This window comes from Atractosteus spatula, chromosome 2, assembly GCF_055471065.1.
Source record: "Atractosteus spatula isolate fAtrSpa1 chromosome 2, fAtrSpa1.hap1, whole genome shotgun sequence".
NCBI classification, from domain to species: domain Eukaryota; kingdom Metazoa; phylum Chordata; class Actinopteri; order Semionotiformes; family Lepisosteidae; genus Atractosteus; species Atractosteus spatula.
The window spans coordinates 68,439,825-68,452,741 of NC_142707.1; the positions used below are offsets into that span (position 1 = coordinate 68,439,825).

Consider the following 12,917-nt stretch of genomic DNA (forward strand, 5'->3'; position numbering starts at 1 on the left):
TGCTTTCCAAAAGGTTCTTGGCATTTTCTGTGCTCCAAACATAGAATAAAAATATATAAAAGACGGCTTTTTACTGAAGCTTTCAAAGTTCAGAAAATCTTTATACATTAATTGTTGCATCAAATATTTTAATCCAGAAGTTACAATTCATACTTTAATCAAAGGTTGCAAGAATTTAGTGTAACATTCATTCTCTTACCCATTAGCAAGAAGAATCACAAGAGCTATAATGCATATTGTGACAACAGCTCATACATAATATTGTCAGTGGGAGGAAATGTCTGCATTGAATAAATGCCTGCATTCAATTATATTCTATGAATCTCTGCAAGTCTTCTCAGAACTATGAAGCTTCTTTATTCATATCAGATTTTGTATTTAAATCTAAAATGAAATTATGTTTGCTCATTTTGCAAAAGAAAGTCAGTTTATTAACATAGTTCCTCTTCATTTTCAGAATGTCATATTCAGCATGTTGGATTGTAAAACTGATGAGTAATTTTAATGTTTTCTTCAGCTGAAGCTCAGAATTTCTTCCTAATTTTTTGTTCCCAGTTGAAGTCCATATAATGATGGACTTAAGCAAAATATCTATTCCACAGCATAAAGTTTTCTTTTCTAGATTTGCAGCGTTATTTTCCAAACATTATTTGGGAAAAAATACATGAGGAATATTTTCTGGTGAAGAACTTGTAGAATCACCCTAGAAATTCTATTATACACAGTAATTTCCTGGGAGATTTTATATTTGGTAAAGTTTGACAAGCTTTTAGAAAAAGGTTGTACTCAAATTCTATAAAGATCTTTTAAAACTGATAAAACACAATCTTAAAAGAAATAAAGCTCTTTAAAAATTATAGCGATTTTGTGGTGGTATAGTGGATGATATGGCAGTATTGGATTGAGTTATACTCAAATAACAACAAAATCATACCAATTTGCTTATTTTCAGGAATGATATTCATGATCTATTTTACTTTAAAAGGCTTGCTTTTATATTCTTGAAACACTCAATTTATATTTTAAATGGTGGATATTGTGCAAACCCCTGAGTTCGCTTTTCCCACAAAAGTTGTTCAATTTACAAAATATCCAATAATATAAGTAAAGGTTAAGGATACGTCAGCTATTGTGTTTTTAAGGAACTGACAGATGAATCCCTTGACTGTTATTGACGAAGGCCTACTAGAAGAGGTTACCGAAATCCTAGGTAACACAAACTGTCTAGATAGAGCCAGAATTCAATGTTTTTATCATCTGCAGAATATCGAGAATTCATTAGAAATCGCAAAACAATAGGCCAAGCACAGACTTCATTAATACTGGAACACATTTTTTTTCCGGTGAATACCAAAAATAAAATATCTGATGGACTGTGACAGGCATTGCATTGCTTTTATAAGAAAAATCCTTATTGGCCTGACCAGAGAGATGCCTTAGGCTAGAAGCTCTGTCGTCCCAGTTACATGGCACAGAATGAGATGCAGAGAGGGTCTCATCAAAGCAGGTGTAAAAGCTATGGACTTTGCAATCCCTGCTGCTGGATTCCTTCTGGATTCAATTCCAAACGGGGGTGGGGGGGGGAGACGGGGGTGGAACTTGCATGTCTGTATGGTTTTTCTCCACATGCTCCAGTTTCTTCCTCCCATTCGCAAACATGCTGTTGAAGTTAATTAGTGTCTCTTCAACAGACTTCATGTGTGAGTATCCTGAGATGGACAAACAACCTATCCAGGGTGTAGTCCTGTCTTGCTCCCCATGCTTGTAGGATAGGCCCTGATTTATTCTGACTCTTGCCAACAATAACTGAAAGTACGGCCTATGCTAACTGCATTTGGGGGGTTGATTTGAGGAATAAATGGCTTTCTAATAATGGATTTATGGATATGGTGATAAATTGTCTCTGGATTTCTTCACATTTCCAAGAAGCAATCTGTTATCTTCAGCGACATCATTATTTTTTTTTTTTGCTGGTCTAGCAGTTTGTTGTTGCTAATTATGTGCTAAGCGGATGTCCCTATTCAGGGTGACTTACAGTATAGAAAATTAACATGATGTGTAAGTACAAAAAAATCTTGTGGGTAAAATAATGTACAGTAAATTAAGGTATTACTGAGAACCAGTAGTTTATGTAGATGGTAGCATATATTCTAAAAGTTGCTATGAATCTAGAGTCCAAGACACCCGAGTTTCCTCAGAGACAAGTCAGGTAATGTCCAGAAACGTTTTCTCCAAAATAGAAGGGAACATTTTTACATAGTAATCCGTTTTGTTCTGTTGATGTACAAATGGATGGATCTGTGAAACGCATTTTGCTTTCCATTTCTTACAAATCTAAACAGATTTTCAGTATATTTATAATTTTCAATGTGGGGATATTAACCCCAGCAAGAAAAAATCGAGAAGCACAGGTCTGGAGTGTCTTATAGGTGAGACTGTTAATGTTTCGTGACATTTTATTAATTTACGATATGTCGGAGGTTCCTGTGTTTGATTTCCAGCTAATCTTTTTGGGGCGGGACAAAAACAACCCTGCTGGCTACCCTAAGCAGCTAACGTTTTAGACAACCTCCCCCCAAAAAAGACTTGGGTTGAGACAGTTTTGTGTTATACTGGTTTTACTGTATATAGTAATGGATGAATTACAGGACATACAGATTTTACATCTGAGAACATTACCAATTTTGTTTGAGAGATTCTGCATTTTACATACCTAAACAACACTACGGTCTAATTTCGAGTGTGCATCTTTGATAGGCAATGCATTTAGAATCCGAAAGCTTACCAAACGATTTCCGAGTTTCTAAATGATAGAGAAACCTGAATTATTTTACAGATTTTAAAGGACTTTAGTATTAGCTGTAACAACAGCGATAACGCAAAGTGCGGCCTATGCTAACTGCATCCGGGGGCTTGATTTGAGACACTAATCCTTGCTGAGGAGGGTTGGCTGGAGGTGGGAGACGCCCGGAAAAGTGGTGCAGTCGACGGGAGTGATAGTTTTTCGAAAGCTGCGCTGAGAAAAGTTTAGTAGCACTGAATTTAATTTCATTTGTTTTTCGGATACTGTACAGATTAGAACCAGGCATCAAAGTCGGTTTATTTATCACCCCCCAAAATTGCACAGAGGAGATAGTCAGAACCAGCCGGACCAAGTAAATAAACGATATTTGTAAAAGAGTAAGCGTCGGGAAATCCCGTGAGTTCTCTTGGTTTAAAAAAAAAATCTAGAAGCAGTTAAGGTGAGAACAAGGTATACTATATCCAAAAGAAAATATTGACTTCTTGGTTGGTAGAAGGGACTAGAATCAGCAAAGCTGCTTCAGCAAGTGGTAAACGCCAAGACGAGAAAAGCCGAGGAGCAGACTGCACCCGACCACAACACCATGGAATAAACATGGCCCACAAACGAAGTCTGTTTATTGAAGGTAGGCCTCTGGCGACATATTTAATCGTTGCGTGGCGTTGTGTGGAGTTTGATTTTTCAAAATATTGTATGTGCTTTTGAAGGCTAAGGGCTACAAGTAGGTATGCTTCCATGCTATAGTTTGTCTCATTTCTTGCAAAACGATTGGTAAACAGAGCATACGGCCTAGACAGAGGTCGTTTATTTGTCTATAAAAACGAAATGTACAAATCTGACTGTGACGGACGTTTTTAGAAAATAAGGGGAACCGTTCGCAAATACCGTATTGGTATAGTCTGAGGTGTGTACCGTTTTATTTGGCTTTGAAAAACTGCGTGAATTCATGCAGGCACATTTTGTGGTTTTCGCTTATTTTTCTACCTATACAACTAATGTTTCTTAATCCGTACCGGTATTATCAACCACCTTAGAACTTCAGAATTTGTGTACAAATAAAGTTAAATTACGGTGCACCGTTTTAAAACGTTTAAATTACGTTTAAGGCTGAGTATATATTAAACGAGTATCCGTCTCATCTGCCTTGCGTGCTTCTGCAGCATTTCTGTTGCAGCTTATTTGTAATGGCCAAAATTAATGTCTTTACAGTCCGATCCTAAATGCCCCAAACCTGTTGTTAATTTGTAAAACGAAGCACTGTGTAAAGGTTTCATAGAGAAATAATAAAGCGGATGCGTTACCCAATGCTGTTTAAAAAATATTTTACTTTAATTGCATGAGAAATATTAGCACAAACTCTTCAGCAGCAGAGCAGGGACTAAAGCAATCGTGTTTAAAAGAAATATCTGGAATATAATGTATTGATTCCGAAAATGCAAGCGTTGTGTGCGGTTATAAATGTGGCTGTGAGAGACATGGAAGATGAAACAAGCTCCATATTTAAAAACAAGCTGAAATTTTCCGTTTATAGGATTTTCATCATCGAAAAAGTTGCTGTGCTGAAGGGTTGTTGGGATGCAGTGTTTTGACTGTCGATATATCGATGATGTTGATGCAGTGTCTGAGACATAAGCTGTCGTACAGTAGGATCCAAGTTGATAATGGCCAAAGGAAATGCTGTAGGAGTACCAGTGAAGAAAGTACTTGAATATTTATTTTGCTGTACCCTAATCTGGAGAGTATAAGCAAAAGCGTGCAGCGGGTTTATTAAGTTTGAAACACGAGTCATGTTCTGACGGAAGACTGCATTCCTAGAGTAACAATACAAAGAAGTAGTGAAGTCTTTTGGCAACTGTTTCCCTGGAATACTTTTGTTTTTAAGCGTTTTCTAAACCACGTCTAAAATGTATGTCCAGTCATTTCTGTAAGGATCATTTCCCATACGTGTATTTTAAACATGAGTTATAAATGTTAGTATTCCCTTGTCCTGTTTTATTGTTTTATGCCTTTTGTTTTACTTACATGTCACTTAATACCGTGACGAAAGACGACATTGTGGTGGTGGTAGGTCACATTTAAAGAACATTAAAGATTCATGCATTTTATGCCTGCACTAATGTACAGTTGAGTATGTTAAGATATTAAGCAAAAGGGGGACAGGGCCTCCAGTTTTAATCTTCTGTTCAAATTAATCTCTAGACTGTCTCCTCTGTGGAGCCAGAATGATTGATACATGGTCTAGATATGTCAAGTCTGTTGTATTAATGTGTAATTTTTGCCACTGTGGTGAAAGAGAACCTACTTTTGTTTGTTTGGACTGCATGCAACATGGAACTCTCCTTTTAGATATATATATCATTGTTATATTAATAATGTATTTGGCTGATGCCTTTACCCAAAGCTGCTTATAATAATACAAGCTATACAAAAAGTCTAAAAATAGTACATACTTTAATACAAAATAATTGCAGATGGCTAAGAAAGTCACGAAGACAGTAGCAAAACAATAGAACAATCTATTTAACAGTCAATATTCTAGTAAACTAAAATATATATTATGAAAGCCAAAGCATGTGACACACTTGTTAAGCAGGAATAGAACCAAGTTCCAAGTTAATGAGAGCTGTGAAGAGGGAGAGCAGTGTTTGGCAGTTCCATGGGCAAAGAGAAAGTGGCAGTATAAAGGAGAAACTGGGTAAGAGGGACTGCGGTGCTGGTGAAACACGGGGATAGTAAAGACGAGGAGAATGGACGTCAGCTTGGGAACTGAATCATTCGTATGAAATAGGCAACTCTTTGTTTTGGTTGCACACTTGGCGAGTGTTAGCTGTTTGAGATAAGCTGACAACTCCTGTCCCAAATTCATTTTTTTCCAAGGTGGTGTGAGCTTTGTAGGTTGACTACTGCATTATTTGTTCCCTTTTTCATAAAAGCTGAAGTGCTTTGTAGGAGGTGAATAATTTAGTGCGTGACTTTCTACATTCGAATTCCACAAATAGCTTGCTCAAGACACGATGCACAGCTGATCAAGTGAATGGTGGATAATCAGCTAAAATACATAAATCCAGCAATTAAATATATTATAAATGTCGCAATATTCTGTTTCTATTATTAATAGATTGGGCAGAGAAGGGCATGCTCAAAAGCAAATTAGCCTGTAGCTTACTTCGTTGTGGTATCTCAGTATTGATGGTACCCTTAGCTAACATGGGTCTCTATACTTGCATCACAGTTTTACATATTGTGAAAATTTGAATTGATATGACCTGAACTGACCTGACGATTACCTGTAATGTGAGGATTATGGCAGGTTTGAATATTTCTTTGCAGCAATGACATCCCTGACTGACAAACTGCACACAGCACCACATAGCATGGCTTTTTTATTTACCATAATGTGATATTCCTCCAAACCAGAAACCTTTCAACAATACTAAATTCAAGATCTGAAGCTGCTCTTCAAGTGAGATGTGACATCAGACCTTTGACCTCTTTTTTTTGGCATGGGTTCATGCCAAAGTATTAAGATACATTTGTCAGCTCAGGAAAAGTGATAGAAATGGTTTAAGAATACTTTTTCTTCTCTAGTATAAACAATTCATTTATAAGGCAAAAGTAATCTTTCATCAACATTACCAGGGATATTATTTTACTGTTATTTTAACATAAATGTCCAAAATATTTTTTACAAAAAATTGCAACTATGTGCATATTGCAAAGATTTAGTGACTGATTAAAATTAGCTAAGAAAAAGAGAGAAAGAGAACATTATGCTGCTTTTTAAAGGGGATATAATGCAAAATGTAAACATTTTGTAGTTTGAGTCTAAGAAGTTCTTTAAAGCAACAGTGTCAGATGAACAAGACAGTGTTTTTAGATGAGTGATTCAAGCACCTTTGTTTGAGCCAGTCCCAGAGGTGACAGAGAGCAGTGAGTGTGCAGGTGGACCACATTGTTACCTTACACAGAGAAGTGAGTGCTCATGAATTTCACGTTCAACAAACAAACAGAAAGCATAATACAACAAAATAGTTTATGGATTGGTTAATTTGTACTACTGAAAAATAAAAAGCCAACAGTAGCCTAATCTTAGTGGCATTGTACAGATATTCGTCCCAAATGTAAATCCAGAAAATCCAAGGGTCACTTCTGTTCAAACACCTGTGAATCTGGCACTACAGGATAGAGGGATTTTGTGACCGTTTCTCCAGACAGAAATAGGCTAGGTTAGGGTCTACAGCCCTGGTGCCAGAGAGCGCAGTTAAAGTTATACTTAAGGGTCACGCAGCAAATGATCAATTAAGCAAGTGCTGTGTAATTGAAGGGATCACTGGTCCATGAGTGCTGAAGGGTATTCTTATTTTTGTAGATTGTAGGTTAAGGTGGCACAGTGGTCAGCGTGTCTGCGTCGCAGTGCTGGGGGCCTTGGGTTCAATTCCTTGGTCCTATCTGCGTGGAGTTTGTGTGGTCTTCCCCTGTTCACAAGGGTTTTCTCCGGGTGTCAGTACTTTTAAAAATAAGTCTAATGAGTGGAAGAAGAAAGATGAATTAATTTCTTGATTTCTCGTCTTACTGCGCAAGGTGTTTTGTTAGCATATACACCAAGTGGTACCCAGGGACAGAGAGAGCTAGGGAGTAACTATGTGTTGTGTTACAACTATGTGAAGCATTGCAAAATATTAAAAATGTAAAATGTACATGTACTTCTGGCTACATGTGCATTAGTTTCTACGAAGGAAAAAAGGTGTCTAGGAAACAAATATACTTAAAAATTTCTCCTCGTTACCTTAGGTGACCTGAAAAAAGTACAAAGCAGATTTATTTTTTAACTAAAAACACTAAACAGGTGTAAATAGTGATCAAACATTTGTTTAGCTTGTCGCCTCAGTCCATACAGCATCATTCTGTTTATATGACCATATAATAATTGTGGTGTGAATGATAATTGTAATATAAACTTAATTTTTCTTGGTCATTTCAAACACAGTTGGTTAATATTAAAATAAAATCGGTTGATCATAAGTATTGGGACCCTTTCACTTAGGTAACCTTCAAGTGGAAAAGTCTATATTTGGTTATATGTGCCTTTGAGGTAAAAATAAAGAGGTATTATGATTATGACCCATGGAGCTCTGCAAACTCTGTGTAAACACTTGTGAGGCTTGGCCACGGCCCCTTTGAGTTCTTGGCAGTTCTTGGGGCGTTCTGACTATTGCTTTCTTAAGCATGCAGGCCTAAAATGCATTCTCAGTTGGATTTAAAAGTGGAGATTGATTTGGCCAGTCTACATTTTTTGCCCTTTTTTCTCCTGATGTATTCCTAGATGCATTTGAGTGCATATAGTTGAAATTCAAATTCAGAGCTTTATTGGCATGACTCATGAATTACAGTGTTCCCAAAGCATTAACATTTATCAAAAACATTTGCTGTAAAAACACATTATAATTAGACTGTTATAATGAGACTATTCCAACAACATCTGGGAGGTTTACTCTGTGTTTCTCGTACTGCGACAGGAGATCTTCTTCCACCCTCCCCTAGTGAGACTGGAAGCTGTTCTGAGTCTTGCAGGAGTAGGAATTCTAGGATTAAGATTCATTATTTTAGGAACGCATGTTTGCCTAATCCTGGAGTGTTTCTTGTAGAACAGCAGGAAGTACAGGTCTGTTGCTGTGTCTCCCTGCTGGCCCTGGGAGCTCAGCTTGTCCTCTTTGGGCAGCCAGATCTAAGATCTGCCTGTGTCTCCGAGTTTCAATGTCCAGGCTGTGGTCACCGATCCTGTACTTCATCATATTTTTCTCCCTGCTGTCCCTCACTCTGGTGAGATACTTGACCTGGTAGCATTCTGGTTTATGTGTGTCCCAGTGTGTGGGGTGATGGGGTTTGGCTTGTCATTTGGCTGATTCTCATTGGTGGTATTTTAGCAGTGTTGTCCTGGTGCTGGCTGGTATGTGTGTGACTCAGGGCACTGAGCTTCAGGACCAGCTGGCTGAGGGGGCTCTTCTCTGGGCTCATCTGAGCCTTGTGGTGAACTGTATATTTTGTGTCATTATCATGCTACATGGTAAAGTGCTGTCCAATAAGAATGGAATATCTTCAGTTTCTTTGTTTCTCCAATCTTTAACTTTGCCATCACTTTGGTGTATCCTGGACTCATCTGTCCATATAGCTTTATTTAAAGAAAAATGGACAGGCCAAAAAATAGACAAGACCCTAAGTGCAGGTGAAGACCTAATTATTGTTGTTCATGTCAGGATACTTTGACACATGACTTGGAATGTGTTGCGGAAGGAAAGCCTGATATTTACCTAAGTAACCTTGCAAGCAGAACTAAATTGGTGGTGTTCTTTCTGAACCCTGCCTGCACCATGATCAAACAGTGGCGCCTGCTCTATGATATAATAATGACAACAATAATAATATCCTTACACTTATGGATAACACGCGTGTTTGAATAAAAAGTTGTAGATACAAGCTGGTCACCCCGGTAATATAAGAATTACATTGTAGCAGTGCTTCTTATCCTTTTCAGTCACATAGGACAAACTGACTTAAATATAAAGATTGTGCCACCCCCCCCCCCCCATCCCCCCACATATGAACACATCACCCACCAATCCAGGCACAATAATAATCATCATCATCATCATCATCATTTGGAATGGAACACAGTGAAACATGTTACTCAGTCACTCTCAGAACTCCTCTTGTGTTTATGTTCATCAAACTTGAAAAACATAATGTACCACACCTGAACAGTCTTAAAGTGAGACCCCTGTCTCATGTGTATCAATGTGCAATATAACATATAACACAGAATTAATAAAATACATGCACAGGAATAAATTATTCCTTTATTTTTCTCATATGTGTTAAATTCCATGTCATACCTTTTTATGAGGGCAAACTGGATGAGAAATGCCACTCCATATTCTAATTAACTGCAAGCACAGACTAAAAAATAATTTTGCAGTAGAATTCAGCATTGTACCTGCAAAATAACAGCAAATAATTAATTGTCACAGACCTCAAACAGGAAGGTTTTAAACTGTAAAAGGGAAATTATAATGCATCAGGGACAGGCTGAAGAAAGGCAAAACTCTATATTAAATAATATCAGCATAGGAGAGGCAGATGTGTTAAAGGTGGAGAAGCTCTTAGGATAAATCCCCACGGCATGATGGTATTCTACTAATTGTATTTAAGAAAATGAGATCTTCACAATGTGCAGCCAATCTTTAAAAATGGTGACAAAACTGAACAAGAAGTTAGACGAATGTCTTAACTTTTTACATGCAAGGCTTTATGAACAAAACTCAGAACTACTCTCCAGGGTTGTAAGTATGACAGCAGGATGGGTGGTCAATATGATTTTACCAAAGGAAGGGTTTCATTAATTAGCTTGTTAAGAGTATTTTGAACAAGCAACAGCAGTGAACTCAAGCAGCATATTATGTGGAATAAAGATATAATTTTGCATTTTAGAAGAGGTTTGAATAAGTGTCTAATAAAAAAAACCTCATAGACAGTAGGCATTTAAGGAGGTGTGCAGATAAGGGGTGAATGCTCAAATTTGGGCAACATAATTAGCAGCATGCCATAAGCATATACATTCTACAGATTATGGTTTAGTTACCAAACTAATTTTGTGCTTTACAAATTCTACAAAAATAAGAATCTTAGAAAACACTATAGAGGAATCACTGTAGATTATGTAAAGGAAATTACTGACTGAACAAACAGCTGGAAGAGGACATTTAATATTTAAGTGTTGAATGTTGCATGCATGTTGTATGTGTTTAATTATTGTAAATAAATATTTATAACTGTTATTTAGAGTTATTTAACAAAAGCTGTGAGGGTCTATCCCTTTTACAGAACAAAAAAAACGGCACTCAAATTTTCAAACAAGCCACATATACTTTGGAAGAAAAAGGGGAACTTGTTTCTTATAAAAGTTCCTTTTCAGGACTTCATCACTTCCCAAATGGATGTTAAACAAATGGGAACATCTTTCGTGTTATAATTAGTATATGACAATACAGGAGAAAGATGTGTTGTAGTCTGGTGGAAACCACAAATAGGACATATATATTTCTACCATTACCGCGGCAAAAAATCCTTGCATAAATCCTAACATCAGTCTCTTCATTGCTGAAATGACCTGGATGAGTTCTGTACCTGACGTGTTAAGGAGGAACCTACTTACACTGGCGTTTTTTTCTTCTGTTCCACATGTCTGATTGATCCTGCTTAATCTGTTTAATTCCTGCTGCGCTGGGGCTCACCTGTTCTCTGTACGTGTGCATCCTCTACTCTACTGTACCGTCCTCAGAAAGAGCAGTTTAGTGGCCTGCCAGGAATGGTGTGATCATTGTTAAATATTACTAAGATTGCCTGGTCATCTGGACTCTGGCCATCTTGCCTGCCTCAGTTGACTGGGTAAGGTAAGGGACAGCTGTGGAGCTCCAATGTAGGCCTGACTAAAATACTTCAAAGAATGGCCTGTATCTTAACAATAAACTACTGTATACCTGTGTCACACACAACAATGCAAAATGGAAAATGCTTAATCGGATGAAGTTACCTATAGGAGAGATTTTAAGAGATAAAAGTTTAACCCAGTATGCACTATATGAATGTAAAGTGTTTGGACCAGTCGCAGACCAGGATTACACTTAATGAGACAAACATCCAGGGCACTCAGTGTTTTTACAGAACACCCTGTGCGCTGTAATAATATTCTCCATATGCAAAGAAAAACACCAAATGACTTGTACAGGACTAAGTAGGCCAGTACCCACTGCTAATCAATATACAGAAAAAAAGCAATAAAATATTGGTAACATTTATAAAACAATGACCATAATTCATGCCAACAAAATGCCCTGCTGAGCCAAGAACTGGGCTCCCAGAAGATCCCCCTTTAGCCAGCTGGTTCTGAAGCTCATGGACACAAGCCTACCTCAGGCAGCACAGCTAAAACAACACATACCTAACTGCAGCACAAGCCAAACAATACTACCTTACCCACTGGGAGAGACACACAAACACAACACAAGCAGGAGTGATATGAGACCCTACAAAGACAGTACACACCATCTGAGCAAGGTAAGAGACAGCAAGGGCGAAGAGATAAGGAGAAACAAACTTCGACAAGCACGGTGACCATAGCCTGGCCATAGAAACCGGGCTACACAGGCAGATCTGCCTGCAAATAGATGACAGGCTCTGCTCTGACTGCCAGCTGGGAGAAGCAGAGACAGGCATGCGCTTTCTGCTGCACTGTGGGAAAAAATGGGATGAGACAAACATTCTTCCCTAAAATAACAAATCTAATCACCAGAATTCCCACACCTGCCAGGATCAGAACAGCTTCCAATCCTGCTGGAGAGGGGAAAGGAAACTCAGTAGAACTGGCAGCCCAAAATGTGATCTCTGGTCACAGCCTGAGGGACAGATAGGCTCACTGTCTCACAATCATGTTGTAAGTGTCCAACAATATGTTTTGTAATGTAAATGACTGTAAATGTTGTTAAGTTTTTCTGCTTTGGCCACACTGTAACCCATCAGTCATACCAATAAAGTTCTTTGAATTTGATTCAGGTATTTACATGGATGTAATTTTCTACATCTAGATAAAGTGGGGATGCAGTTAATAAGGCAGTCAATGTTAGGATATAGACATTTAGCTGTGCTTCTTTTAGCGCTGATATGCCATAGCACTCTTTGTCCTGGCCATTATTTTAATTATTCCAAATACACCTGTACAAAAGTGAAATGCCTGTTTGTTTCGGACATGTATACAGAATGCCAGGCAGAAGCATCTACAGCACACTTGGTGTCCGTAGATGTGCACCTTGCTGCTATTTGTGTTAAAGATAATGTTGCTAAAATTCAATAGAAATAAAGGTATTGAGAAAGTTAGCGCTATTAACCCATGTCGGAATCAACAGTGTATCGTGAACAACAGGGCACAGTTAAGAACTGAAGGTAAATCCATTTAAAACTGCAAAAAGAAAGCAGGTCTTTACATAAAAGCTTGTGGGAATGTGGCTCTAGCTAACCTGCCATGTTATCAAAGCTGATACCATTGCTTCTCTCAAGAGGACCT

General features: G+C 37.9%; 1 protein-coding gene across 6 annotated transcripts in view; it reads left to right on the forward strand.

The window, feature by feature from the left end:
- Positions 1–2,536: 2,536 nt before the first annotated feature.
- senp6a (SUMO specific peptidase 6a) overlaps positions 2,537–12,917 on the forward strand; it is a 48,285-nt gene continuing 37,904 nt past the window's right edge. For 3 of the 6 annotated variants that reach the window (XM_088934133.1, XM_088934144.1, XM_088934152.1), the window contains exon 1: positions 2,537–3,428. In XM_088934133.1, the coding sequence (XP_088790259.1) occupies positions 3,398–3,428 (31 nt within the window). In that variant the 5' untranslated portion in view covers positions 2,537–3,397. The remainder of the gene's footprint in view (positions 3,429–12,917) is intronic. The other 3 variants (XM_088934160.1, XM_088934169.1, XM_088934176.1) reach the window with 1 other exon arrangement.